The sequence below is a fragment of the Callithrix jacchus genome, chromosome 7 (genome assembly GCF_049354715.1).
Source record: "Callithrix jacchus isolate 240 chromosome 7, calJac240_pri, whole genome shotgun sequence".
In the NCBI taxonomy this organism is placed as follows: Eukaryota; Metazoa; Chordata; class Mammalia; order Primates; family Cebidae; genus Callithrix; species Callithrix jacchus.
Genome location: NC_133508.1, coordinates 53,338,066 through 53,365,816, shown reverse-complemented (window position 1 = coordinate 53,365,816; position 27,751 = coordinate 53,338,066). Strand labels below are relative to the sequence as shown.

Below are 27,751 nucleotides of genomic sequence, written 5' to 3'. Positions count from 1 at the left end.
AGCAGCTCTGGGAACTAGCTTTATTTTTCTCAGGAGCCTCTCACTGGGAATCAGACAACCCCAGAGAGCATCTGTGCCTGCCCTTGGTGACAGCATACCCCAACCTTGTCATTCATTAATGTGATGGTCAGTCACTGAGCACCTGCCAGATACTGGTTTTCTGGCATCTCACGCTCTGAGCTCTGTCCAAGGTGGGATTTGGCTTTCAATCAGGAGCCATCGTTTCTTCCAGGATGAGCCAGGCTCTTCTGGGCTAGGTTAGAGCTGCCTCTTATGCCAAGGAATGGAGCTGGGCTGGAGGGAGGGGTGGGTGGTGATGGGGGAGGAGAGGTGGGGTCTCAGCCCAACCTCAGCACCAGGGCAGCTGGGGTGCCCTGCTTCATCTCGCTGGGCCGGCTCACTGTGGAGCTGGTGGATTTGTCAGGTTGGAAATTGCTTTCTTCATCTAGAACAGAGAAAGGGGGTGGGAGTTGGGGGGATGTAGAGGAGGTTGAGAGGGGGGCTGCAGCATTTTTAGTTCCCCTAAGGGTTGTTTCTGGGCTGAATAGCAGAGCCCATGCCACCCCATTACACAGATGGGATCACCAAGGCCCAGAGAGGGGCAGGCTGGCCACTGGCCAGAAAACAAAGTAGGGGGAGCCAGACCCAGTGGCCAACCTAGGCCAGGAAGAGGGGCTCATCAGTATCCTCTGAACCCCCAGGTTTGGATGGGAGCATGCTGTGTTCCCACCTCCCCAGCCTTCTCAGCATGGGTCCCCTGCTTTGCTCTGCCCTGGAGACCCTGGTACCTCTACCCAGGACACGCAGCCCACAGCTCTGCCCCGCGATGTCACGAAGAGGGACTGAAGGTTCAACAGCTCAAAGAGGTTGTGTGCCTGGAGGAGGGATTGTTAGGAAATGCTGGAGGGTTGAAGGCGTCCAGCCCACCTTCTGGCCACCTTCCTGCCCATGCCTCTGAGCCAGGAAGAGGGGCAGGGCCTGATGTGGGTGGGAGACCAGAGACCCAGGCCTGCAATGTCCAGTGTGGCCACTGGGGGATGCCAGAGTCCATGCAAGAGGCTGGGTGGGCAGCAGGTGGACAGGACCCAATATCCAGCACCCTCCATCAGCACAGAGTGGGCAGCGCCATCTCCAGGTCCCCTGCTGGCCTCGGCCCCTCCCCCACCCATGTGTCAGGCTCTGTCCAGAGTGGCTATGTCACTTGTCCAAAAGCACGCGTGTGCCTTGTTGCAACTCCATTGTCTCCACCCAGATACTTCCCTTTGCCAAGCCTCCACTTCCCTTCTCCCTGCATCATCCCCACAACTCTGGCACTGAGGTGATGACAGGGCGGGAGCTGCCCTGCCTGGTGTGCTGGTGAGGGCACAGGCCCAGGAGGGGCAGGAAGCAGCACAAGGCAGGTGGGCGGGGCTGGGGTGGGAGGGGAGGCTGGAGCCTGAGCTCCTCATCAACTCTTGCCCCTCCCCAGGGGCTTCACGAGTCGCACTCCCCAATACTTGTTACCTGGTGCAGGGAGGTCTCTGGGAATAGCGTCAGGGTCACTGGTTGTATGGGGCAGCCCCAAGCCAAGATGTCCTGGAGACCCTGCTGGGGTGGAGAAGAGTTATAGGTGCAGGGCCGGCCCCCCCACCAGGCTGCCTCTCTCAGACCACCTCTTCCTCAGGAGATCAGCATGCCCCTCTCCTTCCAGCCCTGCTGACCGACCCCCACCCCATCCCCACACCCCTCAAGAGTACCCACCTGATGTCCTGGAGCCCAGGAAGAAGGCTCAACCTGGAGGACCTGCACCAGCTGGGCCCTTTGCACGATGCCCACCAGGATCTGGGACTCTGGCAAGTGGAGAGGGAGAGGGAGAGAGGTGCATTACAAAGAAACAGGCCTGAGGGCAAAGCTTCTGGAAGTCTCCATGCTCCTACTCCAGCAGGTGCCCAGGGGCTGCCTTACAAGCACCCAGCCACCGTCTCTTTAGACAAGTCAACCACCCCAAGGGAGGAAGGCCACGATCTCCATTTTACTGATGAGGAAACTGAGGCTCAGGCAAAGTGACCTGCCCAAGGTCACACGGTTGGTTGCTAAGCCACAGAGCCTGGATGCAGATCCTGTCTGCCTGACGGGTCCAAGAAGGAGGCAGAGGGCATCCCCCCACCGACTTCCTCCCCCTTCTGGCTGGCACCTGTGCTCTCCACCAGGGGATACTCGGCCATGTCTGTAGAGGTCACAACCTTGACCACCTCCTCCAGCGGCATGTCCTTGGCCAGCGTGGTGATTCTGCAGTTCATGAAGTGTTCCACCCTCACGCAGTGGGAGCTGTGGGGCAGAGGGCCTCCCATCAGGTCCCAGAGTCAAGGATGTCAGACCCAGGCCAGGCAGCGGGATGTGGTGGAAGCTTTGCTGGAACCAGGGACCTACGGCTCTGGAGTGTGGGCAGGGCTGGAGAGGTTCCTGGAATGAGGGATGCCTAGAACCCACAGTGGGAGGAAAACCTGGAGACCACGTCCCTGATGGTCTAGTTCCGAATCCCCAGTCCCTGGGTCCCCATGTCCCCCAGACCAGCTCCACTTGGGTCTGTTTTACCCAGCAGCCTTCTCTGGAGAATTCCATTCAATTAAAAAGTATATGTCGCCCCCAAGGAAAAATTTGAAAGTTTGAAAACCACTGTGATAAACAGCCCCATTTTACAGATGGGGAAACAGGTTCAGAGCAAGGCAGCAGTGTGCGTGTGCTGGGAACCTGGCCTCAGACCCAGGGACTCTCAAAGCCTCTTCGGTCTGCCTCTCTGGCGCCAGAAGCCGCTCTGGTACTATCTGGTTGAGTGAGGACCTCAAAGCCCATTTCCATTCTCACTCTACCTCCTGTTCCCAAAGTCCCAACAAGGACGCAGGAGTGGGGAGAGGAGCGGAGAACTCTGGAATCTGGTGCTGACTCTCCATGTCACCTGGAGCAGGACACAGCCCCTCTCTAAGCCCCAGTTTCCTCAACCTGCACACAGGGCAATATTCATCCTCCTGCTGTTAAGACCAGCTGACCGATAGACAGACACTGAGGCCTGAAGGCCAAGGCCTTGCCCAAGGTCACCCGGGGGCACTAGGGAGAGCAGAGACCAGAGCACAGCTGTTTCGGCCCCTCCCAGCCCCCATGTCCAAGGTCAGCTGCATTAGCATTTCTTTTTGGAGGTGCCCTCCACCCCCAGCCAAACCCAAACACTGTGACCCCCTTCAGCCAGCCTGAGGTGGGCGCCGCTCACCCAATGTTGCGGCCGATGATCCGTGGCAGGTAAGGCAGCTTCTTAATGAGGATGGTGCCTTCATAGAAGGAGGGCTGGCAGCTCTGTGCAATGGCATTGGCTGCCAGCACCGCCATCAGCACGGGCAGCGCATGCACTATCTGGCCGGTCAGCTCGAAGGCCAGCAGGGCCGTGGAGATGGTGTGGGTCACAGCCCCTGAGAAGGCCGCAGCCCCTGCAGGGGCAGAGTCAGGCAGCGTGGCTCAAGCCAGGAGTCAGGGGGCCAAGGGTCAGGAGTGTGAAGGCATAACTAGCCTGGCTGTAGCCAAGGACTAAGATGGCATTTGTAAGAGGCCACAACCTGGGCACTGTGGGAAGTGCCCCGAGGCCCAGGCTTAGTGAGAAGAGAGGTATAAGGGAGGCCACAGAGCTGGTGATAGGACAGAAGCCATGAGGGAGCGACTGAGCTAGGGGAATGGTGGGGCTCAGGAGGGGCAAGCCCCCATGATGCAGGGCTCAGTGGCTGCTCTGGCCTTGGGGAACCACCAGCCAATTCTCCAGGTCCAGTCCAGCCCCATGACATTGTCCATCCAGCAGGGCCCTGACCCACTCACCTGCCAGGGCATACCCTCCGGGCACAATGGGATTGGTGATCCCTCCAGCCACAATGCCTTCAGGGAAGGTGACAGCAAGAGCCTCTCCCAAGAGGCGCCCGATGGCAGCTCCTGGCCACAGACTTAGGGTGAGGGGGAGCCAGGCTGACCCGGCCCCCACAGCCCTCCATCCCTGAGGACCATCCTCAGTACCACCCAAGAAGAGGGTGAACCAGGAGCCATGGCCCTGCCCCAAGAACCCCGAAACTCTCAGAACCTCAGTGTCCCAGACTCACCAAGGATGAAGATGGGCATGAAGTACCCGGCAGGCATGGGGATGGTGGTGGCCAGAATCAGCATCCAGAACTGTGGGAGGGGGGAGCCCAGGGCAGAGCTTAGAGGCCGCTGGGCAAGGCGTGGACAAGGGAGGACAGAGCAGGGGACAGGGGCGCATACTAGAGAGAAAGAGGTATCCGGTCATGTGCCCATTGCCAGAGTCTGTCATTAGGGGAGGGTTCTCACCCTGAGAAATGCCCACTGTGTGCCTGGCACTGTGCCAGGTATGTTCCTTTTTCCCTCCTCAGCCTTCTCAGTAACCACCCCATTTTAAAGATGGGAAAACAGGCCCAAAGAGCTGAAGCCACTTGCCCCGGACCATGTGGGGAGCAGGGGGCACATCAGGAAATATGGGTGGGAGGCCTGGGCTCCATGCCACCAACTGCGGGAAGGCAACCCCCTCCCCACCAAAGCTGGTCTCTGTGCACACCTGGGGTCTTGGGGGGCCCACCTTCATAACCAGGAAGAAGGCAAGGGTCCCAAAGATGGTGAACCTCGGGTGGTACCATTCCCACCACAGGTGCTGGGGGTCAAGCTCCTCAGGCCAGGGTGGGCTGGAGTTCCGGGTCATCAGCACCCAGGAGTGGTTGTCGAACAGCGAATCCAGATGCTGCTGCATGGACAGCTGGGGTGGGGCAAGTGGGAATTGGACGTGAGGGGCCTGAGTGGCAGACCCCAGCCACCCGGGCACCACCTGACCCCGCCTGGAATCCTCCTCTGCCACTTCCCATCAGGGGGCCTTGGGCAGAGCTCTGAAAGCCGCCCCCCCACCCAGCTACGGTGTCCTTATCTGTAAAATGATGCCCAGGTGTTGCCTTTGTGGGGTACTGAGGGGATTATGTGAGATACATGCAAAGGGGAAAACAAATGGGGGTCCTCACTTCTGCCACTCCAGCTCAGGGCCCCTTACCCGAGAAGCTAGGAAGCGGCCCACACCGGGCGGGTAGGTGATGGAGGCGAGAACCAAGGCGGCCAGGGCGGAGTACACAGGCTTGCTGTGGGGTGTGGGTGAGCTCCAGGGCTGGCCCTCCCTTTCCCCCATCCGGAGGAGAGGGAAGCAGGGCCTCGCCCAGACAGCAGCAGAGCTCCTCCCCACCCCGGGGGCTGACGGCAAGGCAAGGACTGGGGAGGAGGAAGGGTGGGAGCAGGGAACATGGCCCCCTCCAGAGGGTGGAACCTGAGAGGTGAGCTCCTCACTACTGGGTATGAGGCAGAGGTATTGGGAGCAGAGGAATCATATGGGTAATTGAGAGGAGAACAGGGGCAGAGCAGGCTGGGAGAGAGGAGAGAGTGGGCAGGAGCAGGGTGGGCCACGTGCATCTCGGGGCAAGAGGGCTGGCCAATGCCAAGTCCAATGCTTTGCTGGAAGCAGAGACTCAGGGTCACACAGGGTTTGAAGGGGCACAAGGTTTGAGGCTCAGTGAGGGAGTGGGGGTTGGCTGAGTCAGTTAGACTGAAGGAGGGATGGGGGTTCAATGGTGGGGTTCGTAGCACAGTAAGGAAGGGGGGACAGTGACTGTGGGGACTCGGAGATGGGGTGTTAGGTGCTCCATGGGCTAGGGAGGGATTGAGTGGGAGGATGGGGGTGGGGCTTTCTCATAAGTTAGGGAGCCTACATGGGACTCGCTGAGAGGTCCCCAGCCCCTATCCGGAGCCCACCTGGTGGCCAGCAGTTTGGAGCTGAACCTATTGGTCTTGATGAAGCGGAGGAAGGTTCGCTGACAGAAGAGGTAAACGCAGCTCAGGACACCGCAGATACCACTGCGGGGTGGAGGGAGGTAAGAGCAGACCTCGAGCCCAGTACTGGGTCCACAGTCCAGGCCCGGGGCAGGCGGGGCAGAAGGGCACACGCTCACCCCAGCACCACAAAAAAGAAGATCTCTGGCAGGTCGAAGGGGACATCCACCCGGAAACTGGTCTTGAAGAGGGAGGTGATGGTCTCTGAGAAAGGAGGGCAGTGGGGAGCCTAGATGATGCTCCCACCCCACCCAAACCCAAGTCCCAGGATAACAGGCCAGGGTGGAGGGGTGCCAGGTCCTGACCCTGAATCTGTTTCCTGGCATTGGAGGCCCCCACAATCAGGCTCCTGCCTCCCTGTCCAGCCTCACCCCCTTCTACCCTCAGGCCCCTGCCTTTCATGCTCCACATAGGTCAGCCCCTCCATCCTCCCAGAAGGAGGTGGTAACAGGGAGGAGGAAAAAGAGAGAGAAAGAAGGAAGGGAAGAACAAGGGATGTACATAGGGGAGAAGGGAAGCCCCCTCCACCCAGCCCCCAGGCAGGGCCAGGGTCAGGCAGCCCAGGGGCTCACCCTGCTCGCTGTTGAAGACCGCCAGGAGTCGGAACATGAAGGCCCCGCAGGTGGCTGCAAAGAAGCCCCTCCAGTAATCCCAGACAGAGAAGTGGGAAGACATGACCTCGATGCTGAACAGGACGCCTGGGGGCGACACTGATCTCAGTTGGGACCCCCACCTCCAGCCACACCCCCACCCCCACCCATCTGCTGCTGTAGAGCCCCCTCCCCATGTAACCTCCTCCCTGGTCCATCTGTCCTGCTTCCCTACAGTCTGGACAGGAACAGACAGGAGGGGAGGACAGGGCATGCGCCCTGGGTGGGGAGGACCCCGCTGCCCAGGGACCCGTCCAGCCTGGGATACAGGTGTGTGCCCTCTCACTATCGGGTGGGGACGGTTACGATCCCCATTTTACAGAGGAGGAAGCCGGGCTCAGAGAGGCCAACGGGCCAGGATCACACGTGGATTTCAAACCCATGTCTCTCTAATGTCACCCTGAAGCCTCTCAGCACCGCCCAACCACGTCCCGTCTCCCCCTCTCCCCACGTCCCTGGGGGTTGGCTGACTCCAAGACTGGGCTGAAGTTAGAACTAGAATGAGCCCCGCCCCCTCCTCCAGGCTCTCTGCGGGGCCGAGGGAGCCCAGGGTGTGAGGGGAGGAGCATCAGCGACCCAGGGGGCGGGGCATGAGGGGGTCTCACCGCTGAAGGGAGCTGCGAAGACTGTGGCCACGCCCACTGCCGCCGCTGCCGCCAGCATTTCGGTTTGCTTGCTCTTATTCTAGTGGGATCCGAGTCCAGGGCTCAGCGTCAGCCCCTCCGTCCCCACTCCCATTCCTCCAAGGAAGCCCGTGAGTCCCTAACCTCAGGCTCCCCGATGGTCGCTGTGCGCACACGGCCCAGATAGGCAGCCATCATCACAGACAGGTGCACGAAGGGACCCTGCAGAGGGAGGGGTGGGCCCAGGGCCCAGGTGAGGGCAGCAGAAGAGCCTCACCCAGAGGCCACCGCAAGGCGTCCACACCACGCCCTCTCCTCCATCTCCCCAACCCCCAGGGCTGTCCTCAGGTGGCTCTTGTCACACTGGGGACCTGACCTGCCTCTTCCCCTAAGATGGAGCCCCCTGAAGGCATGGACCAGCCTGAGTCTGCTCTGACTCAGCTTTGGTGGTGATGGGGGAGAGGATAGGTTCAGGATGAGGTGGGAGGGGTGGTTGGGGTGCCCTCATGCCTGCCCATACCACTTTGCCCAGGAAGACAGTGCTGCCACAGGCCAGGGTGCAGGAGAGGCCCACCACCTTGGCCCCAAAGTTCTTAATATCCAGGTAGTCCTCCAAGATCACACCGGACAACATGGTCTTCAGCTCTGGGATTCCAGAACCTTAGCGGGAGAGGACAGAAATGAGAAGGGGACAATCTCTAGATTAAAACTCTCAACACTCTACCCACACCGTGTTTTCACATCATGATTTTGTTTTTCCTTTGAGACAGGGTATCACTCTATCGTTAAGGTTGGAATGCAGTGGTTAGATCTCAGCTGATTTGCATCCCTGACCTCTTCAGGCTCAAAAGTGATCCTCCTAAGTTGGCCTCTCAAGTAGCTGGGACTACAGGCGGGCACCACAAATCCTGGCTAACTTTTGTTGTGGTGGTTGTTTTTTATTATTTGTAGAGATGGGGTTTCACTATGTGGTCCAAGGTGGTCTTAAACTCCTGGAATCAAGCAATCCATCCACCTCCCTAAATGCTGGGATTACAGACTGAGTCACCATGCCTGGCCCTATTATGATCACGCCAGATCCGCAGAACCCTCTGAAGTTAGAATGCATAAACTCATTTTGCAGATTTGGACGCTGATAGGCAGAGAGGGAATTCGAATTGTCCCTGTTCCTCCCTGCGGGCCTGACAGATGGTGTGGCGGGGCGGGGAGCCCTGAACAAAACCTCAGGCCTCCTCCACAGGCCCCTCAAGACACCAGCACAGGCCCCACAGGGGATCTCTTTCCAAGGAGTCCTTGGAAAGTGGGTAGGGCCAGCAGTGACCCAAGAGTCAAGCTGGCCTTCTTGCTGCGTGCCTTCGGGCAAGCCACACAACTCTCTCTTCTGGGCCTTCATCTGTAAAATGAGGCTGCTGCTTCCCAACTCCCCCCGTCAGAAGCCCCCTGGGATCTGAGAAGGTTTTGGCCAGTGGGGACTGGCATGGTGACCGTGTACTCACCTCCAGAGGACGGCGTGATGCTCTGGGAGAAGCCCGAGGAGAAAGAGATGAGGGCCACAGGGTACACAGTCCAGGAGAGATACCGGAGCAGGTGACTGTCCCCAATCTCCCGGTACAGCCACTGGTGTGCTGGGGATGGCTGGGTATCAGGGGGCCACCCACAGCCTCTGCAGCCCTTGGGACCAACACTGTGGTGCCCACTGACTGAACAGGAAATGGAGGCACAAAGAGGGGAGGACCAGGACACCCAGTGAGGCGCAGACCCCTGAGAGGAGGCAGGAGTGCGACCCTGGGTCCATATCCCAGCTTTACCACTTCCTAGCTCAGTGACCTTGGGAAACCACTCAAGCTCTCTCTGAGCTTCAGTTTCCCCATCTGTCAAGTGGGCTAGTGATGGGCTCTCCCTCACAGGCTCATTGTAGACTAAAGAGAGCCACTGAGAACTGAATGACACAGGTGTGAAGCTCCAAACACCGCAGTAGGTCCTGTGTTTCAGGCAGCTGAGGGTCTCCAGAGCAAGTGTCTTAGACCCTTCCTGCCCACACCCCCTCTTCCAGGCAGGCCTCAGGGTGAAGGCAGGCTGCTGAGGAATGGGGGGCAAGGCTCCAGGTTTGGTGATCTAGGCAAGTGCCCCTACTCCTGCCCTAGGGTGCGGAGGAGGGAAGGAGAAAGAATGGTGTGGCTGTAAGAGGAGACACAGAGCTCAGAGGAGGAAGGGCTGTGGGGAACATTCAGGCCTCTCTCCCTTGTGGAAATGAGATGGTTGAGGTCCAGAGAGGGGCAGGAGCCTGCCCAGGATCACACAGCAAGTCAGGAGTAAAGCCAGGACCAGATCCCCACCCAGAGCCCTCTCCCCACCTCCGCTGCACCTGGTGACATCCATCTGGCATGCCCAGAGCGAGCTCAGAATCCCTTGGCCCAGAGCAGCACCAGCCAGGGAGGACTTACCTCTGACCACACGCCCGATGGCAAAGTTCATGGCGTAGCTGACCAGGGCCATGAGCACCCCGAGGGCCATCAGGAAGTACCAGTCCTCGCCCAGGCGAAACAGTTTCTGCTTCAGCCACTCCAGGCCTCCTGGGGCAGGGCATAGGGGTCTTCGCTTATGTTGGGAAAGGGGGCACAGACAGCCCCCTCCCTGGAGGCCTGCTTGGTTCCAGGTAGGGAGGACCCTGGTAGTGGAGTTGGGGGTAGTCCTGAGGGGGCCCTGCCTCACACTGGGGGCTGGGCAGGATTTGCGATGGGTGACAGTGGCAGCACAGTGGGTACCAGGACTGCTGCCCCTGCCAGAGGCTTTTGACCTGTCCACCCTCTGTACTGGGGGGCCCCCGCGGGACAGGGAGTGTGGAGGGGGCTGGCAGCTATGCTTTCACCGGAATCCCTGCAGGGTCTGTAGCTTAGAGAGCTCCAGAGTCTAGCAGACTCCTGCGTGTCCCAGGACCTGTGGCACCAGGTATCCTCTGGGTCCCCAGCAATGCCCCTGGCCTGCTGGCTGCCAGCCCAGCCTGGGAGCTGGCCATCACTGACTGTGGGCACCAGCTCCTGGGGCTGCACTTAGCTTCCTTCCGGGGTCCCTGCCTGCTCTGCCCCATAGCTGAGGGCCTTTAAGAAAAGGTGCCCAGGCCGGGCGCGGTGGCTCAAGCCTGTAATCCCAGCACTTTGGGAGGCCGAGGCGGGTGAATCACAAGGTCAAGATATCGAGACCATCCTGGTCAACGTGGTGAAACCCCATCTCTACTAAAGATACAAAAAATTAGCTGGGCATGGTGGCGCGTGCCTGTAATCCCAGCTACTCAGGAGGCTGAGGCAGGAGAATTGCCTGAACCCAGGCGACAGAGGTTGTGGTGAGCCGAGATCTAGCCATTGCACTCCGGCCTGGGTAACAAGAACGAAACTCCGTCTCAAAAAAAAAAGGTGCCCAGTGCAGGCTGCCCCAGCCCCTTGCTGTACCCCAGCTGTCCCAGCTCCGAACACCACAGTAGTGGTGTGCCAGCAGCTCACCCTCGGGGTCCCTCACTGGCACAGGTAGGTGAAGGAGAGGCCTGGGAGGAGGGTGGGCACAGTGACCAGGCCTCAAGCTGTATCTCTCAAAAGGCAGAGGACAGATGCCCAGCCCATCTGACCCACAAACAGCTCGATAGACAGACCCCTTCCCTCCCTACACCCAGGAGACTCTGACCCGTGACGTCCTGGACAAATGCAGGAGGAGGGTGGCTCCTGGGCAGGGAGCTGGGCAGAGGGATGTCCTGAGGGGTCCGCCACAGGGAGGGGAAGGGGACCTGGCTCTCACCTCGGATGCCTCGGCTGATGCGGGGACATGGGCCCCACAGCTCCTGCAGAGTCACAGGGTCCCCTGAAGAGCCCTCATGCAGCCCCACCAGTTCCTCCATCAGGTCCCTGGGGAAGCAGATAGAGGCAGGGACCCAGGTGAGCTGCTCTGGATAGAAGGAAGGACCCAGGTAAGCTGCCCTACATCTTCTCGAGGCCTCTCAGCTCTTCCGGGGCTCTCCCTACCAAACGAAGAGGAAGGATTGGGCTTCTCTCTGTGCGTGCGTGTGTGAAGTTATCACACTAGGTCTCTGTGTGCCCTCATCCCTGAGGTCTGTCACTGAGGGTATGCCCCTGTGTGTGTCATTGTGTGGGATGGGGGTGGGATTCCTAGGTGTCCCCCCATGTCCAGCACCTGACTGGGCACAGGCTGGAGCCCAAGCCCTGCTCAGAGCCTTCCCCTTCTGTGGTCACCGCGCACACCCTTCTGGATCACTTGGTGCTTCCACTGCTGGGAGCAGTCTCTGGCCAGGGCCGTGGCTCTCTCACTGCAGTCCCAGGGATGGCTCTGACTCTCCCTGTCCATCTCAGAGCACCCTTGTCTCTCCCCAATAGCTCAGGCCACAGAGGCAGGAAAGCCCCAGGTCCAGAAGGAGACCCTTGTAAAGCCAAAGTGAGGCACTGGCTCCTGCCCCTACCATCCCCTCTGCCCTGCCTGCCTGGTGCTGCCAGGTCCATACCCCAGTTCATGCCCAGAGTCCCCTTACCTCTCAGTCCTCCTGCTGTGGCCAAACTGGCCCTCCCGTCACAGAGCCTCCTGTGCTCCCAGCTGCAGTGCACCTACACAGGTGTATGCTCTGTGCTCCACCAATCATCATCCTCTCCTCACCCCCCCACCTGGGGTTTACTGTGGAGATTTCAAATGTCCTTGACAAACCAACCTGAACTGTGCAGCCCAGAGCCGTGCAGGGCAGAGCTGCCAAGAGAGACGGGGGCAGGAGCTTCCCCACCCACCGGAGCCACACAGGGTGGTGCCCGGCTGCACTCAGGCTCCCGGGGTGCTGCTGGGCAGGTGCCAGGGAAGGGGAGCTCACGCACACAGGGCAGCGAGGGATCATCTACCCAAGCTGAGGCTCAAGTCCCAGTGGGCTCAGAGCTGGACATGGAAGGTTTGGAAAAGCACAGAGGGAGATGGAGGAGGCTAGGCAGGGAAGGTGAGGACAGGCCAGCAAAGGTGAGTGGGGCGGCACGCCCGCACCCTCCCTGTGTGCCAGGTACACAGTCAGCCTTCCCCAGATTAATCACTGTAAGTGCCCATGGAAACCCCATGAGGCAGGCAGGGTGATCCCGTTGTAAAGAAATGGCATCTCAGGGAGGCAAGGCTGCCTGTCCAAGATCAGAGGTCAGAGGCCGAGGCAGAGTCAGGACTCCCAGCCAGGGTTTGCCTGGCTCCAAAGCCTACAGGCTGTGCCGCACGGTACGGTCCTGATAACCCATCTTGTCCAGGGCTGGCGAGGAGGCCAACACCTGGGGCGAGGTGGCGAATTGGGGTGAGGAACTTGAACTTGATCCTCGTGTCCAGACCCTCCAGGCTCAGGAAATGCCTGTCAAAGCACAGGTCCAAGGGGTAGCAGCTCTGGCTGGGGACTTCTGGGTAATTCCACAGAATCTGTCCTTCTCCAACAGAGGACAGGAGCGCAGGAGTGAGGGAACATGGCGAGGAACAAGCAGGTGTTGTGGGCCTGCTACGTGCAGGAGCTTCACATCCGCAGCTCAAGTCCCCCTCCACACACCCTGTGAATGAGGGGAGCATTGCCATTTTGTAGATGTTCAGAAAGGTGAGTCACTCATCCAGGGTCACACAGCAGAGGCTGAACCCAGCCCTCCACCGTGCAGCTCTTCCTCTGCCCAAATCTCCTCCAGCTCCTGAGGCTCAACCAGGGGAATGGTTTGGGTACACAGCAGAAGGGTTGAGTCTGATGTCACTTTGGGCAAGAGGTTGGTCCTGTAATGATTGTTAAAATCTGGGACGCTGAGCTACCCTCTGTCCCTAGATGCCAGGCAAGTCAGATCAAAATACAAGGTGTGTGTTGTGGGAGGTGGGAAGGGGCTTGCTGCTCTGTGTGGTCCTGAGCCCACCTTCACCTTGGCCACCCCCACCTGTTGACTCTGCACAGCACCAGAACGGGCCGCCCTGTTGACATCCTGATGCCCAGGGTCTGGTCTGGGGCAACTGCTGGCTACTGTCCCACAGCTGGCACTGCAAGTCCACATCCACCCTCACCCTCCAGCCCTGTGAGCCCCAGGAGGCTGAGAAGAGGGCAGCCAGGGGCTCAGCAGGATGAAATTAGGTTTGAAGCCAGCACAGCTCTGCTATGCCTAACTCCTTCATTAACTCGAACCTCAGTTTCCTCTTCTGTCCAATGAGGTAAGCCGGGAGGCAGGGGCCTGTCTCTGCCTTATTCATCTGAGTCCTTCAGAGCCTAGAACAGTGCCCAGCCCCTATTTATAGCAGTGTTTCAATAAATACCTGCTGAGTGATGAGGGCTTCATCACCAGCCCATGAGCCGGCTGTGTGGGGAGCTGATGGGAAGACATGGGAGGTGCCTTCTCCAGATCCCAAATCAAAATCCTGGGGTCGGAGGAAAGGGTCTGTGTTTGGGTAACGCTTCCCTGGGTAACTGGGATTCAAAGGACTGTATCATCTTTGTAGCTCCTTCTGTCCCTGTGATCTGAAGATAGAGGCAGGGGAATGGCCTTGATGACCTTTTGAGGTCCCTCCGGGCCAGTGAAGCCAGAGGATCCAGTATTTGTGTGGGCAATGCCTTGGGAAGCGGAATGGTGGGCGGGGGTGGGTAATGGGATCTGACATCCAGGGGCAGTGACTCAGGCCCTCAGCACCATGACAGTGTGTCTGCATTTAGCCACTGGCTCCTGTTTCCCTGGCGTCCGGCAGGCTCTGGGCCCCCCATCCCGCCCCACCCTCTCTCCATCTCACCTCAGTGCTGGTGGCTTCCCAGTGGCCCTAGAAACCCCTTAGCCAGGCTGGGTGTCACAGGCTACCACATGGGCAGGAAACTGCCAGGGCAACAGGCACCAGCCTGGCCCCCACTGTGCCCTGTGCCCTGCTCTGCTTCCACTCCACGTACCTCCAGCACCACCAACACCCCTGTAGACCGAGCCCTCTGAGATGAAGTGCCAGACTGGGTTGTAGGGGGCTCAGATAAAAGAGAAACGGTCCGTCTTCGGGAACCTTCCATCTAATGGGGAGACAGGTGAATCCTTGCCCCCTTGGGAACTGCCAGTTGGATAGGGAAGAAGGGACACAGCAGAGTCACAGCACACAGAAAGACCATGTCACACTGCCAGGTGCTGTGGGTGGACAAAGACAGTCAGTGTTGGGGGCATCTGGACCAAGTGTGGGGCTGTATGAGCAGGAGCAATCAGAGAGGCCTCTCTGGGGGAGGAGGGATTGGAGCTGATCTGGGATGGAAGGGCAGGATTTGGAGAGGACAGCAGAGGCCCCGAACTGCAACCTGGGCAGAGCAGAGGGCCTGGCTGCCTCTTACAATGGCCTCCACCCTGGCATGGTCAGTTCCAGCTCTGCTGAACAAGCAGGTGGGTAGGGAGGGGCTTCTCCGGCTCTTCTGGGCCAGCCTGTCTCCACAGGCATATGTTCAAAACCACCTCGGCCTCCGAAGGGCTTTGGGTCCACATCTGGATTCGAATCCCAGCTCTGCTCCTTACGCAAGTGCAAGCCCCTCCCTTTCCAAGAGGCTTCATTTCTCCGTCCATAAAATGGGAAGAACGCCTCACTTCCACCCTCCCAGCTGTGTGGGGATCAAACGGGGCCACACTAGACAGCTTGCGGCCAGGAGCCTGTGCCCAGAAGTCACTCCAGAAATCAGGACTAGAATGAGAGTCGTCCGGAATTCTTTTATCTCTGACTGAAATCCCTAGAGCAGCCCCAGGGGTCCCCTCTGACACAGAGGTGGAGCAGACAGTTGCCAGGAACATAACCCTCTAGACCAGCTTTCTCCTCTTGGGGCCCCTACATGCTCTGAGAGTCAGGGGGAGTGCAGGCAGGGGATCCAGGTCCCGGTGGGGGTTGGCAGGGGACAGCTGCACATTCTACTCCCCCTGCCAGGGTTCAGCCTTCCTTAGACATAGGCTGGGAAGGTTGTCTGCCTTGAGGGAAGGAGCTCCTGACATCACACAGCCGTGGTGCTTCCACCTACCCTGTCCCCAAGGAGCCTACAGTCTGATGGGAGAGGCACAGCCGTGGCGGAGAACCAGAGTCTGAGGGGGGAGGCACAGTCCTTACAGAGCTCCCAGTCTGATGCGGGGAAGCGAAACACACAAGAAACCCCAAACCTGCAAGGTTCTGGGGCAGGCACCGAGGTCTGAGTGTCAAGGGGGCAGAACCCAGGCCTGTGTTTGGGAAAAGTGGTGCGGAGGCCCCTGGGGCTGCTGTGATCGGCCTGGAATGCCAGGCTGTGAGCTCAGCCTCTTGGCCTGCCTGCGTCGGGCTGTCAGCAGGCCGGCGCACGGGAGAAGGTTTCCAGCCCCCTCTGGGCCATGGAGAGGCCTAAATTTAGCTAGTAGACAAGGGGCTGGCCCCGAGCCCAGGGACAGTCGGCCTTATAAAGCGGCCACCATCGGGGCCCAGCATGCTCCCCCGGAGGCCTGTGCCCACACCCTCTCCTGTCCAGTCCCTGCCCGCCTGGACAGGGCCCGGCGCCGCCCGTGGATGAGCCACAGGACTTCTTCCACCTTCCGAGCGGAGAGAAGTTTTCATTCCTCCTCCTCTTCCACCTCCTCCTCGGCCTCCCGTGCCCTCCCGGCCCAGGACCCACCCATGGAGAAGGCCCTGAGCATGTTTTCCGATGACTTTGGCAGCTTCATGCGTCCCCACTCGGAGCCCCTGGCCTTTCCAGGCAAGTGCTCATGGCTCTGAGGGGAGGGGAGGTGCAGAGAGAGGTGACGTCCACTCCAGGGCGCCACTGAATGCACTGTGGCTGCCGGGCTGCCTAGAACAGGTGCCACACAGCCCACAGCCATGTGTGGCTGCCAAGACAGAGGTGTCCACAGGGACAGATGTGGCCATGAAAACAGGTGGGCCTCTAAGGAACAATGGTGGCCGTAGGGATCAGACATGGTTTGTAATGGTCTGTAAATGCAGCCAATCCCAGCTGGAACCCTAGAGGGCTGGATGGGGTGAGGGGTAGGAGGCAGCCCCCAGCCTCCAGGCCCGGGGTGGGGTGTTACAGACTTAGCATCACTATACACATACCACACCTGTGGGTGAGGCCCCACCCCCCACCCCAGAAAAGGTGCGCTGCAAGAAGGAGGAGGAGCTTAAAGAGAAACACCTGGGGGGTGGGTAGGGCCTGGGGAGCCACCCACTGCCCTAAGAGAAGGAGCCAGAACCCTGGGATCAGCATGCCAGGCCTGCTCCATGCCTGGCTCACAGTAGCCCATCCCACAGCCTGCCCTGGGGGACCAGGCAACATCAAGACCCTCGGAGACGCCTATGAGTTTGCAGTTGACGTGAGGGACTTCTCACCTGAAGACATCATCGTCACCACCTCCAACAACCACATCGAGGTGCGGGCTGAGAAGGTAAGCCCCCCAACCCCACCCACTGCACCCCAAATTCTGCTCCTGCCTCCAATGTCCCCTATTCCCCCTTCCCATCCTGGGACCCCAGACCCTGGCCAGTGTCCCTTCCGCATGCCCCCCCAGGGCTAACTGAAGGCCTTGCCCCTGCAGCCCATGGCTATGGGGACCCTCACTGCCTCTCTTTGCATTGAGGTTCCCAGATCCTTTCTTCCAGGGCCCTGGGCAGCTGAGGGAGCCTATGGGAAATGGGAGAGGGATGGAGGGATGTGGGCAGAGGGAGCCTGAGGGGGTGGGGGCTTAAGGGCGGGAGATGAGGGGCGAGAGATGGTGATGGCAGAGTGAAAACAGCTCCTCTGGCAGCCATAGAGGGTGGATTCGGGTAGGTGAGGAACTCACCTGGGCAGCTGAGGGAGGAGTTTCTCCATGTGACACACCTCAAGCACTCTTCCATTCCACAGCCAGAGACCCATCCTCCATCTTGGAACCCCCAAATTAGGCCCGAGGTTGGACAGTTTAGGGTGTCCAGTCCACCTAGGGTCTGGGAGTGTAGGGGCTGCAACCTGGGCTGAGATGCCTGCATTCCCCAGGCACCCCAGATTCTGAGCTACTGCCATGGAGCCACTTCTCCTTCGAAGCCCCACCCCCTCCCCATGCCCCATGCTGTCCTTTGGAGCTACTGGAGCTCTGCGAAGCACCCTGCCCTGTCCCTGCAAAGTCTTCGGGCTGTGGCCATCACCACTCTGCAGTTTAGGGTCACAAACACTCTTAACCACACACACCTTCTGCCCACAGGTCTCAGGGTCATGGGTCTCTAGACTGTCTGAGTCTGAACTTCCAGGAGGCACTGGGGCTCTGCCCTGGAGAGGGTGTGGCCAGGCCTGAACAGGGGCCCCACCTGGGACAGCCAGGGCTGCCAGGAGAGAAGAGAGGACCTGCCCAAGGCCTCCTCCTAAGCTCCCATGGGCTGGCTTCCTCCCCTCAGTATTCAGGGATGGACTCCTGAGCATCCCTGCCAGGGATGCCAAAGACTGGGGACACCAGGACCTGAGGGCAGCACGTGCCAGCCTGCCACCCACAACAATGACTCAGCCGCCCCAAACTCCCCTGGACACTATGTGCTGGCTGAGTTGTGGGGGAGGGGCAGGTGCTCAGCCCTGGTGGGCAGACGCCCAATGAGTCTGGGGATCCAGGAAGGCACGGCTCTCCTCTGTCTTCTCTGCATTCCCCAGAAGCCCCAGATTCAGAGCTACTGCCACAGAGCCGCCTCTCTTTCCAAGCCCCACCCCTCGCTATGTCCCTTGCCTGTCTCTTGGAGCTACTGGAGCTCTGCGACACACCCCTGGGCTGTCCCTGAATAGCCCTGGGCCTGTGGCCATCACCACCCTGGGCAGACCCTCCACACCTGAGGGCAGAGCCCCTCAGCATATGGGGCCCGGCCAGGGTTAGAATGGGAAGAAGAGGACTATGGCTTGTCACAAGCAGGACAGGGGCAGGGACAGCCTGCCTGACAGTCACCCCTTTCCCAGCTGGCAGCTGACGGCACGGTCATGAACACCTTCGCTCACAAGTGCCAGCTGCCTGAGGATGTGGACCCCACGTCGGTGACCTCGGCTCTCCGGGAGGACGGAAGCCTCACCATCCGGGCACGGCGCCACCCACATACAGAGCATGTCCAGCAGACCTTCCGGACGGAGATCAAAATCTGAGGGCCTCTCCTTTCCCTTGCCCTGCCCCTGCCCCCACCCCCACGTCTGCCAGCAAAGCCTTCCTAACCCCATTTCAACAGCTCTAGACCATCTCAGCCCAGGTTCCAGCCCCTGTGCTCCCCAGGCCCCAGGTGGACCATCCTCCCATGCTAGGGCCCTCCACTCTATCCAGAGCAGGCCAGGGGGGTCCCCGGCCTGATGCATGGTGCCCAGATATCAGATATGGCTTCCCTCACTTAATCCAGAGTAGAGGGGCTGGGGTAGGGGAAGGAATATCTAAAGAACCTGCTGTGGGTCAGGGGAATGGGACCAGCAGGACATCTGGGCAAGCTCTGCGGGACAGACAGACAGACAGACAGACAAACACTCTGATCTATTAAGTCTCTGCAGGGCAAGGGGAGCAGGAGACACAGAGGGAAGGTCATAGGCAGGGGTGTCTATCTAAGTGGAACTAACTGCCCGAGGGCTCAGCAAGGCCAAAAGGAGACAGCGTGACGGTAAACTTCCCTCTGCCAGCCTCCAACCCTCATGCCAATGAGCAGGCTGCCTGCCCGCCCTGTGCCCCCAGCCAGCTGGCTGTGCCAGAGCAGAGCCACGCCACATCTGTATATAGATGGGTTTTTTCCAATACATCTGATTCGTGATAAACTGCATGAAACTCCTGCCGTCCCATGCCTGCTGGGGCCTTCAGCAAGGCCAGGTAGGGTTGGGGGTGGGGCTGGTCCTTCTCCCTCCCACCCACAGGCCTATGTTCCTGGGCTGTTCCCATGCAGACAGGATCACCCAACAGACGTGGAAGCCAGGGCATGGATGGGGCTTTGGGTCCTAAAGCTTCTTGCCACCTTCCCCTCTAGGCAGTCGCCTCCTCATCCGTACCCCTCTTTAATCTATGAATTTATAGGCTTGGTGTGTGTAACACACACACCCTTATTGTTGTCCTTCAAATACTCAGCATTACCACTGGTTGAAGCCAAATTCAGAGCTTTCTCATATCACATTTACGATCTCCATTTTCAATGGGGAAACCATCTGTGAGCCATTGAGCGCCCGGCTTTGCTGCCGAAGGTTAGATCTATACCCAGGGTGTCAACAGCTACTCTCAACCCCCCATCTCTGGGCAATGAGGAGTACTTCCCCCCATTCTACCTCTCTAAGGCTATGCATCTTCCAGCTGGGGGACAGGGGGAGTCATAGGAAAAGCCCCAGTCTCCCATCTGGGATAGCGACCTTCCATCAGCCTTAACCCTGGGGAATGCCTGCTGCCCCCGGTGACTCTTGGCTTTGGCTCCCACATACAGAAGCAGGGTGGAGGGAAAGGGTGGTCCTCAGTTAGTGGGTCCCCAGGGCAAGTGGCAGGCCGGCCTCCTCCCTCCGTGCCTCAGGTCAGTGTGCCGTGGAGTGGCCTCTCACTCCTGCCACTCTGGGCCCCTTGGGGGAGGACTGGGGAGGGGTGTGGGAAAGCCCTGTGGCTGGAACCTGTATGCACAATAAAGGACAGTCTCACAGGCTTCTGGAGGCCGCCTGCCTGGAGTTCTCAAACAGGGCAGGGCTGGAAACCCCAGGAGAAACAGACACACCTTTGAGATTTGGGAGTGAGAGTTGTAGCTCAAGTTAGAGCTGAAGATCTTACAAAGTATGGGTGTTCCTTGGCCTCCTCCGTGGGCTCCCCATAACCCCTGGGCAGGAACCCCAGGATTGTTTCTGGAACACCCTTGCAACACCCTCTCTTCCAACTGCCTGCCCTTCCCTTTTTATTCTTTCTTTCCTTCCAGAGATGTTTACTGCCCTGCTGTGTGTCGGGCGCTGTGCCAAGCACTGTCGCAGTCCCAGGCGCAGGGATGCAAAGGTGGGCAGGCTGCACCAGGTCGCCTGCCCTCTTGAATTCCTTCCTGTACCTAATGGGGCTTCTGCGGCCCAGAGAGGCTGAGTGACTGGCCCAGGGTCACACAGTCCCAGAGGCAAAGCCAGCTGGAACTTGGGGGCAGGGGTTGTCCTGTCTGATTCAGAGAGCCTGGGGAGGAGGAGCTCTCCGGAGGGGTCCGCCACCCTGCACACCCCGTGCAGCTCCTCCGGCTGCGGCCAGGAGGACGCGAGGCGAGCAGGGGCGCGCGGTATTTCCAGCCTCTATGACTCACCGATTCCACTGGGCTATTTGCAGCCCCGACACTCATTGGCGCGAGGTTGTGGGAGGAGCCGGCCTGGCTTCCCCTCCCGCGCCCCCACCCGGGTTCAGGCTCACCTTGGCGTACTGACCCCAGCAAGCCCTCCCTCGGCCGGTGCTGGGAAAGGGGACAGCTTCCTAAGTGGTCAACGGGGCCGAACCCCCGCTCCCAGTCCCCAGCAGCCCCCTCCCCAAACCGCAGTTTGCGGGGATGAGGACAGCTCAGGGGACCAGGCGGCCGCTGGGCCGCTGGGGCTTGTCGGGTCTGAAGCAGCCCTTGGCCGCCAGCCGGGCCAAGGTGACCCTGCGGCAGGGGAGGGCGGGTTGGCCGCGGGGCTTTCGCCGGCTCCGCCCCCTGGGAACTGGCCTCTGCGCTTTGTCTCCCCGCGCCTCCAACCCGCTTCCAGGCTAAATATAGGCCTGGCTTCAGGCCCTGTGCCCCGCCCTCACCCGGAAGAGTAATTATAGCTGTCCCATTCATTAAGCAACTAGTGTGTGCCAGGCGCGCTGCTCAGTCCCACGAGTCCCGCAAAGCAGGTACTATGATGACGGTGTGCTGAGAAGGACACGGAGGATCAGCGAGGTCAGGCAACTGGCCAAGGTCACCCGGCTTGGAAGTGGCGGCGCTGGGATGTGAATCCTTGCTGTGGCTCCGGAAAGCCCTCTGCTGGGTCGACCTGGATCATCAGCTCCCAGCAACCATGGCAGTCAACACAGGGAAAGTGGGTTCTCGCATCTTACAGCTTTTGGGATGGGCCTGGGAAGGAGGTAGGGGACACTGAAAAGACACAGCTCTCTGGGGCTGGAAAACTGTGAGAAAGTCCAGGTCAGGTAGTACCAGAGACTGGGAGGGTCAGACCTCAAAGGTTTCCTCACTTTGAAGGCCTAGCCCAGGCCAAAGGCCTCCTCCTCCAGAAAGCCCTCCAGAACTACCAGCTCAGAGTCACAGACAGAGCACAAAGAGCCTAGGCAGATGTTCAGAGCCCCTTCCAAAACCCTGTTTCCAAACTCAGATGAAAGTAGCGCATGCTCAGTTTTATACCGGACCGAGCTTAGAAAGTCAACACCAGGCTGGGTGCAGTGGCTCAATCCTGTAATCCCAGCACTTTGGGAGGCCGAGGCGGGTGGATCACGAGGTCAAGAGGTCGAGACCATCCTGGTCAACATGGTGAAACCCCGTCTCTACTAAAAATACAAAAATTGGCTGGGCATGGTGGCGCGTGCCTGTAATCCCAGCTACTCAGGAGGCTGAGGCAGGAGAATTGCCTGAACCCAGGAGGCCGAGGTTGCGGTGAGCCGAGATCACGCCATTGCACTCCAGCCTGGGTAACAAGAGCGAAACTCCGTCTCAAAAAAAAAAAAAAAAAAGTCAACACCAAGACAAAAGTATGCCAAATTGCAGGGTTTATTGCCGGCGACCATGGAGGACTCACGTCTCTCCAACCCGTGGCAGAGAAAGAAGGGTGACAAGACCTTTTTATACCCGTAAAACCACCTTGGGAGTGGGGGTGAGGAGCGGGGATGGGGATGAAAGGCTTCAGACATTTCGAGGGCTTAGTGAATTCTGTAAATCACCTTCTGGGCGGAGATGAGGGTGAGGGGCGGGGATGGGGGTGAGAGGTTTCCGGACATTCCGAGGGCCAGGGGACTATTTGACATTCTGATTGTTACTTAGGTGGTTCACAACAGCTAAGATTAGCATTCGTCTACACATTGTCTGGGTAGGGTGGCAATCACAGTCTTTAATTACTTATTCACATTTGGGTTACAGAGAGCAGTTTCAACAGAAAACTGAGGTATGGTTGAGGTATGCAGTTTCTTTTTTTTTTTTTTGGAGACGGAGTTTCGCTCTTGTTACCCAGGCTGGAGTGCAATGGCGAGATCTCGGCTCACCGCAACCTCCACCTCCTGGGTTCAGGCAATTCTCCTGCCTCAGCCTCCCAAGTAGCTGGGATTACAGGCACGCGCCACCATGCCCAGCTAATTTTTTGTATTTTGAGTAGAGACGGGGTTTCACCATGTTGACCAGGATGGTCTCGATCTGTTGACCTCGTGATCCACCCGTCTCGGCCTCCCAAAGTGCTGGGATTACAGACTTGAGCCACCGCGCCTGGCCATTGCATGCAGTTTCATGGGGCTTTTTACCATGTCACATCAGGAGCCTGAGGTGAGAGGATCGCTTGAGCCCCAGGTTTAGAGACCAGCCTGGGTAACATGGCAAGAACCGGTCTCTACACAGAATATGAAAATTAGCTGATATGGTGATGTGCACCTGTGGTCCCAGCTACTTGGGAGGCTGAGGTGGGAGGATCGCTGGAGCCCAGGAGATGGAGGCCTCAGCGAGCCATGATCGAATCACTACACTCCATCCTGGATGACACAGTGAGACCCTGACTCAAATAAAATAAAATAAAAAGTGACCAGGTGGCCGGGCGCAGTGGCTCAAGCCTGTAATCCCAGCACTTTGGGAGGCCGAGGCGGGTGGATCATGAGGTCAAGAGATCGAGACCATCCTGGTCAACATGGTGAAACCCCGTCTCTACTCAAAATACAAAAAATTAGCTGGGCATGGTGGCACGTGCCTGTAATCCCAGCTACTCAGGAGGCTGAGGCAGTAGAATTGCCTGAACCCAGGAGGCGGAGGTTGCGGTGAGCCGAGATCACGCCATTGCACTCCAGCCTGGGTCACAAGAGCGAAACTGCGTCTCAGAAAAAAAAAAAAAAAGTGACCAGGCTCACTCCTGCATTCCCAGTGTTGTACTGGCCCAAGCATAGAAAGTCACCACCAAGACAAAAGTATGCCAAATTGCAGAGTCTATATTGCCGGCGGCCACGGAGGACTCGAGTCTCTCCAACCCATGGCCCTGAAAGGAGGGCGTCAAGACCTTTTATACCCATAAAACCACCTTGGGAGTGAGGGTGAGGGGCAGGGTGTGAGGGGCTTCAGATGTTCTGAGGGCTAGTGGATTCTGTAAATCACCTCCTGAGCGGAGACGAGGGTGACAGGCTCCAGACATTCCAGTGGATTCCTGGGCAAAGATGAGGGTGAGGGGCTCCAGACTCTTAGAGGGCCGGGGGACTTTTGACATTCTGATTGTTACTTAAGTGGCTCACAAAAGTCAAGATTAGCATTTGTTTACACTTGTCTGGGTAGGGTGGAAATTACAGTCCTTAATTACTTATTACAAGTTGCAGGGGCCAAGATGGCATGGATTTGGACTGCTTGCCTGTCACATGTGGGTTACAGAGAGCAGTTTCAACAGAAAGCCGGGGTACAGTTGAGGTAGGTAGTTTTATGGGGCTTTTACCATGTCACACCAGCAATTTGGGAGGCTGAGGAGGGTGGATTGCCTGAGCTACATAAATACAAAGCATTGATTTGAGACCAGCCTGGGCAACACGGTAACACTGCACCTCCACAAAAAATACAAAAATTAACAGGATGTGGTAGCGCATACCTGTAGCTCCAGCTAGTTGGGGGTTGATGCTGGAGGATCGCTTGAGCCCTGAGGTTGAGGCAGTGAGTCATGTTTGAGCCACCACGCTCCAGCCTGGGCAATGGAAAACCTGTCTCAAAAAAAAAAAAGTGACCTGTAGGGAAAAGACCCTAGAAGTGCCGAGGCAGGAACCAAAGGCCTCAGCTTATTTCCGTATGAATAATGAAGAAGAAAGTAGCTAGAAACACAACCGTCGTAGTTATTAGTTATTCATAGGTGATCTTAGTTATCCGTAAGTGAACTTGAACTTAATTCTTTTTTTTTTCTTTGAAAGAAACAAAAAAAAAGGAGTGAAGGAGAGGAAGAGGAAGAAAAAGAGGGAGACAGAACGGGAATGTAGCTTTATTCTAAAAATGGGTATTAATAATGGCCGATCAATATTTTGTGTATTTAAGATGGAGAATGTATATTTTGTGTATTTGAAGTGGAGAGCTCTATAAATCTTTATTGAGTTTACTTGTTCCGGATCTGAGTTCAAGTCCCAGTTGTCCTCATCAATTTTCTGTCTTGTTGAGTCTAAATCTCTTTATGAGTCTTATGTATCTGGGTGTTAGGATCGTTAGCTCTTGTTGTTGCATTGATCCTTTTACCACTGTATCTTTGTTGCTTTGAAATCTATTTTATCAGATGCGAGAATTGCAACTCCTGCTTTTTATTTATTTATTTATTTGTTTGTTTTTGCTCTTCATTTGGTTGGTAAGTCTTTCTCCATCCCTTTAAGTCTGTGTATCTTTGGATGTGAAATGGGTCTGGATGTAGCATACCGTTAGGTTTCGGCTGTATCTTTTGATTGGGGGATTTAGTCAACTTAAATTTAGGGTTACTGCCATTTGATGTTAACTGGCTATTTTATCCATTCGTTGAAATTCTTTTTTTTTTTTATTCATAGGTGATCTTAGTTATTCATAAGTGAACTTAATTCTTTTTTTTTTTTTTTTTTTAAAGACGGGGTTTCACTATGTTGGTCAGGCTGGTCTTGAACTCCCGACCTCAAGTGATCCACCTGCCCTGGCCTCCAAAGTGCTTGGATTACAGGCGTGAGCCACCACGCCTGGCCGTGATCTTAATTCTTTTACTAATGCCTCTCAGTTTGGAAGTGTGAACCTGGGCGACATTGTGAAATGAAAGACTCTAAGGCAAGATGCTTTAAGCCCTCTGTCATGCCTGCGTAAGGACTGCTGGAGGGCGCCTTAGCTGTGCGGCAGGCAGCTTCAGTGCTGGGAAAGCGCCCGCTGTTTAGCCAGCTAGGGAAGGAGATGTCCAAAATAGCCGAGAGGTCTCCTTCCTCGGAGGAGTTAGGAGAAAACTCCGTTTCTGCAAGCTCTTGCGGTAAGGCGTGACAGCTGTCAGGAAGGCCCACAAACACCCGGGGGCTTAACTGTCTCTATGTGATGCTGTGCTTCAGTGGTCACATTCCACGTCAATCTCATGATATGCTTCTGCACCTGGTTCTTTTTTCTTGTAAGAATGAATCAGTAAAAGTAACGTAAATCTTAATGCCTTTGTGACAAGTATGGAAAAAGTGCTGACAAATTACGCCCCTTACCTCATCTCGGCTACGGAATATTCCTGAGCCCCTACCTGCATGACCCTATCACTGTCACACCCTCTTTTACCCCGCCCCCAGTCACAGACCTCCAAGACCACGCCCTACCTTCCTTGCCCCCAGCTTTTGTACTCAATAAATTAAGTCAGAGTGTGCGGACACTCGGGACTCCGCAATTTGGTTGGCTGTGGACCCCTGGAGCCAAACTTACTTTTCTCTATTTCTGTCTTGTGTCATTTATTTCTACAATTTCTCGTCTCCCCACCAGCAGGGAGGAGCTCACAGAACCCTGTCCTACAGTGACCTTTTGTATTTGACATCTTTCACCTGGCATAATGTTTTCAAGATTCATCTATATTGTAGCATGGGCTAATAATCTGTTCCTTTTTAAGGCTGAATCATACTCAGTTGCATGGGTAGGCCACAATTTGCTTACATTTTCATCAGTTGATGGATGCTTGGGTTGCTTCCACCCTCTGGTTTTGGTGACTAGCGCTGCTCTGTGCACTCAGGCACATTTTCTTTTTTTTCTTTTTGAGATGGAGTTGTGCTCTTGTCGCCTAGGCTGGAGTACAGTGGCACAATCTCAGCTCACTGCAACCTCCACTTCCTGGGTTCAAGCTATTCTCTTGCCTCAGCCTCCTGAGGGATTACAGGCATGTACCACCACACCAGCTGATTTTGTATTTTTAGTGGAGATGGGGTTTCCTCAAGTTGGCCAGGCTGGTCTCAAACTCCTGACCTCAAGTAATCCACCCGCCTCGGCCTCCAAAGTGTTGGGATTACACCAGCCACTGCGCGTGGCCATTAGTGCACATTTTCATGTGGATGAATGTGTTCACTTCTATTGGGTATATATCTAGGAGCGGAATTGCTGGGTCCTCTAAAAGCTCCACATTTGTTTGAGGAACTGCCAGACTGTTTTCCAAAGTGGTTGTACCGTTTTACAGTCCCACTGAAGATTTTACTTAATTTGTGGTTAATGAGGGAACCAGTAAGATGTTACAACCAGTTCAAAGAAGGCAAAGAACAGACAATATCTGTAGATCAGGGAATACTGAAATGAACATGCACATAGAGGTAACACTGGCTTCTTCCACAGTGGGGACGGAGAATCCACTGGACTTAAGCAGGACAGGACAGAATTTTCTTGTCTGTAGACAAGAAGTATTTTGCATTCCTATGGGTTACGTACCATAGACAGAGCTGTAAAATAGCTCAAAGGCAAAGAAAAATGCTCAACCCCTAGGTAATCAGACAATGCATAGACTGTGTTGGATATTTTTTGTGATCTTTTGTGCTTATTCCAAAGTTTTCACGTCTCTGTCACCTTAGGCCTAAAGGAAATAATGGATGCAGTGGTCCATTTCCAAAACAAAGTGCCTTGAATAGGTTTGAGACCTCAAACTACAGAACAGACTCTACTAGGGCCCAGCTTTGACAGCTGGTGCCTGCTTGTCAGGGTGCCCTTAATTGCCCTCACCCAAACTAAAAAAAGTTTAGTCTAGAATGAACGTTTACTAGCCTGCAAAATAGCTCAATTGGTCTATTCTTATCAGCTTGCCTGACTACCTAGGTCATAAGTCAAATACTTGAAAGAATCCTAAGCTGACTATGATTGCAATGCATTGTGGGCTGCCACAAAATGTACCTCTAAAGAAAACACCTGGCCGGGGGCGGTGGCTCAAGCCTGTAATCCCAGCACTTTGGGAGGCCGAGGCAGGTGGATCACGAGGTCAAGAGATCGAAACCATCCTGGTCAACGTGGTGAAACCACGTCTCTACTCAAAATACAAAAAATTAGCTGGGCATGGTGGCGCGTGCCTGTAATCCCAGCTACTTGGGAGGCTGAGGCAGGAGAATTGTCTGAACCAAGGAGGCGGAGGTTGCGGTGAGCTGATGTTGCACCATTGCACTCCAGCCTGGGTAACAAGAGCGAAACTCTGTCTCAAAAAAAATAAAATAAAAAAAAAAGAAAACACCTAAAAACCCCTACCCACCAACCAATAGGTGACATCTGTAACCCCACAGCCACAGTACTCAGCCTATGAGGAACCAGGAAGGGACCTACGCACTAGAGGATAGATTGCTTGTTGTGACTGTGCTAGGTGTGCCTGCCCACCAGACACTCCATCGTGCAAGACAGTCATTAAAAGTCTCTCTTCCAGGCCATGTGTGGTAGTTCACGCCTGTAATCCCAGCACGAGGCTAAGGTGGGTAGACTATGAGGTCAGGAGTTTGAGAGCAGCCTGACCAACATGGTCTAGCCTGACCCCAGCTCTACTAAAAATAC

At 56.7% G+C, this 27,751-nt stretch overlaps 2 protein-coding genes across 5 annotated transcripts; one reads left to right on the top strand and one right to left on the bottom strand.

The window, feature by feature from the left end:
- Positions 1-6: 6 nt before the first annotated feature.
- CLCNKA (chloride voltage-gated channel Ka) lies at positions 7-20,682 on the bottom strand. 4 transcript variants are annotated; one of them, XM_035307852.3, is made up of 21 exons: positions 20,494-20,682; positions 11,694-12,720; positions 10,949-11,055; positions 9,607-9,735; positions 8,659-8,787; positions 7,683-7,822; positions 7,307-7,384; positions 7,145-7,223; positions 6,462-6,587; positions 6,009-6,093; positions 5,812-5,913; positions 5,063-5,147; positions 4,604-4,777; positions 4,113-4,182; positions 3,838-3,948; positions 3,245-3,458; positions 2,174-2,307; positions 1,741-1,829; positions 1,504-1,587; positions 789-875; positions 7-445 (listed from the first exon to the last, which is right to left on the bottom strand). In XM_035307852.3, the coding sequence occupies exons 3-21, from the start codon at positions 11,046-11,048 to the stop codon at positions 398-400; spliced, it is 2,064 nt and encodes a 687-aa protein (XP_035163743.2). In that variant the 5' UTR covers positions 11,049-11,055; positions 11,694-12,720; positions 20,494-20,682; the 3' UTR covers positions 7-397. The 4 variants fall into 4 exon arrangements, with proteins under 4 accessions (XP_035163743.2, XP_035163744.2, XP_054114763.1 ...); XM_035307853.3 differs by having other exon boundaries at positions 1,504-1,584; XM_054258788.2 differs by lacking the exon at positions 11,694-12,720.
- HSPB7 (heat shock protein family B (small) member 7) lies at positions 15,597-19,762 on the top strand. Its single transcript, XM_009000473.4, has 3 exons — positions 15,597-15,863; positions 16,415-16,548; positions 18,075-19,762. Exons 1-3 carry the CDS (start codon positions 15,677-15,679, stop codon positions 18,252-18,254), a joined length of 501 nt encoding a protein of 166 aa, XP_008998721.4. The 5' UTR covers positions 15,597-15,676; the 3' UTR covers positions 18,255-19,762.
- Positions 20,683-27,751: the final 7,069 nt, after the last annotated feature.

Coding starts and splice junctions, on each gene's coding strand:
- CLCNKA (XM_035307852.3), bottom strand. CDS start 11,048: ATGGAGGAACTGGTGGGGCTGCATGAGGGCTCTTCAGGGGACCCTGTG. Junction 6,094..6,461: donor GGTCTTCAACAGCGAGCAGG/GTGAGCCCCTGG, acceptor CTCCTTTCTCAG/AGACCATCACCTCCCTCTTC. Junction 446..788: donor GCTGCGTGTCCTGGGTAGAG/GTACCAGGGTCT, acceptor TCTCTGTTCTAG/ATGAAGAAAGCAATTTCCAA.
- HSPB7 (XM_009000473.4), top strand. CDS start 15,677: ATGAGCCACAGGACTTCTTCCACCTTCCGAGCGGAGAGAAGTTTTCAT. Junction 15,864..16,414: donor GGAGCCCCTGGCCTTTCCAG/GCAAGTGCTCAT, acceptor CCCATCCCACAG/CCTGCCCTGGGGGACCAGGC. Junction 16,549..18,074: donor TCGAGGTGCGGGCTGAGAAG/GTAAGCCCCCCA, acceptor CCCCTTTCCCAG/CTGGCAGCTGACGGCACGGT.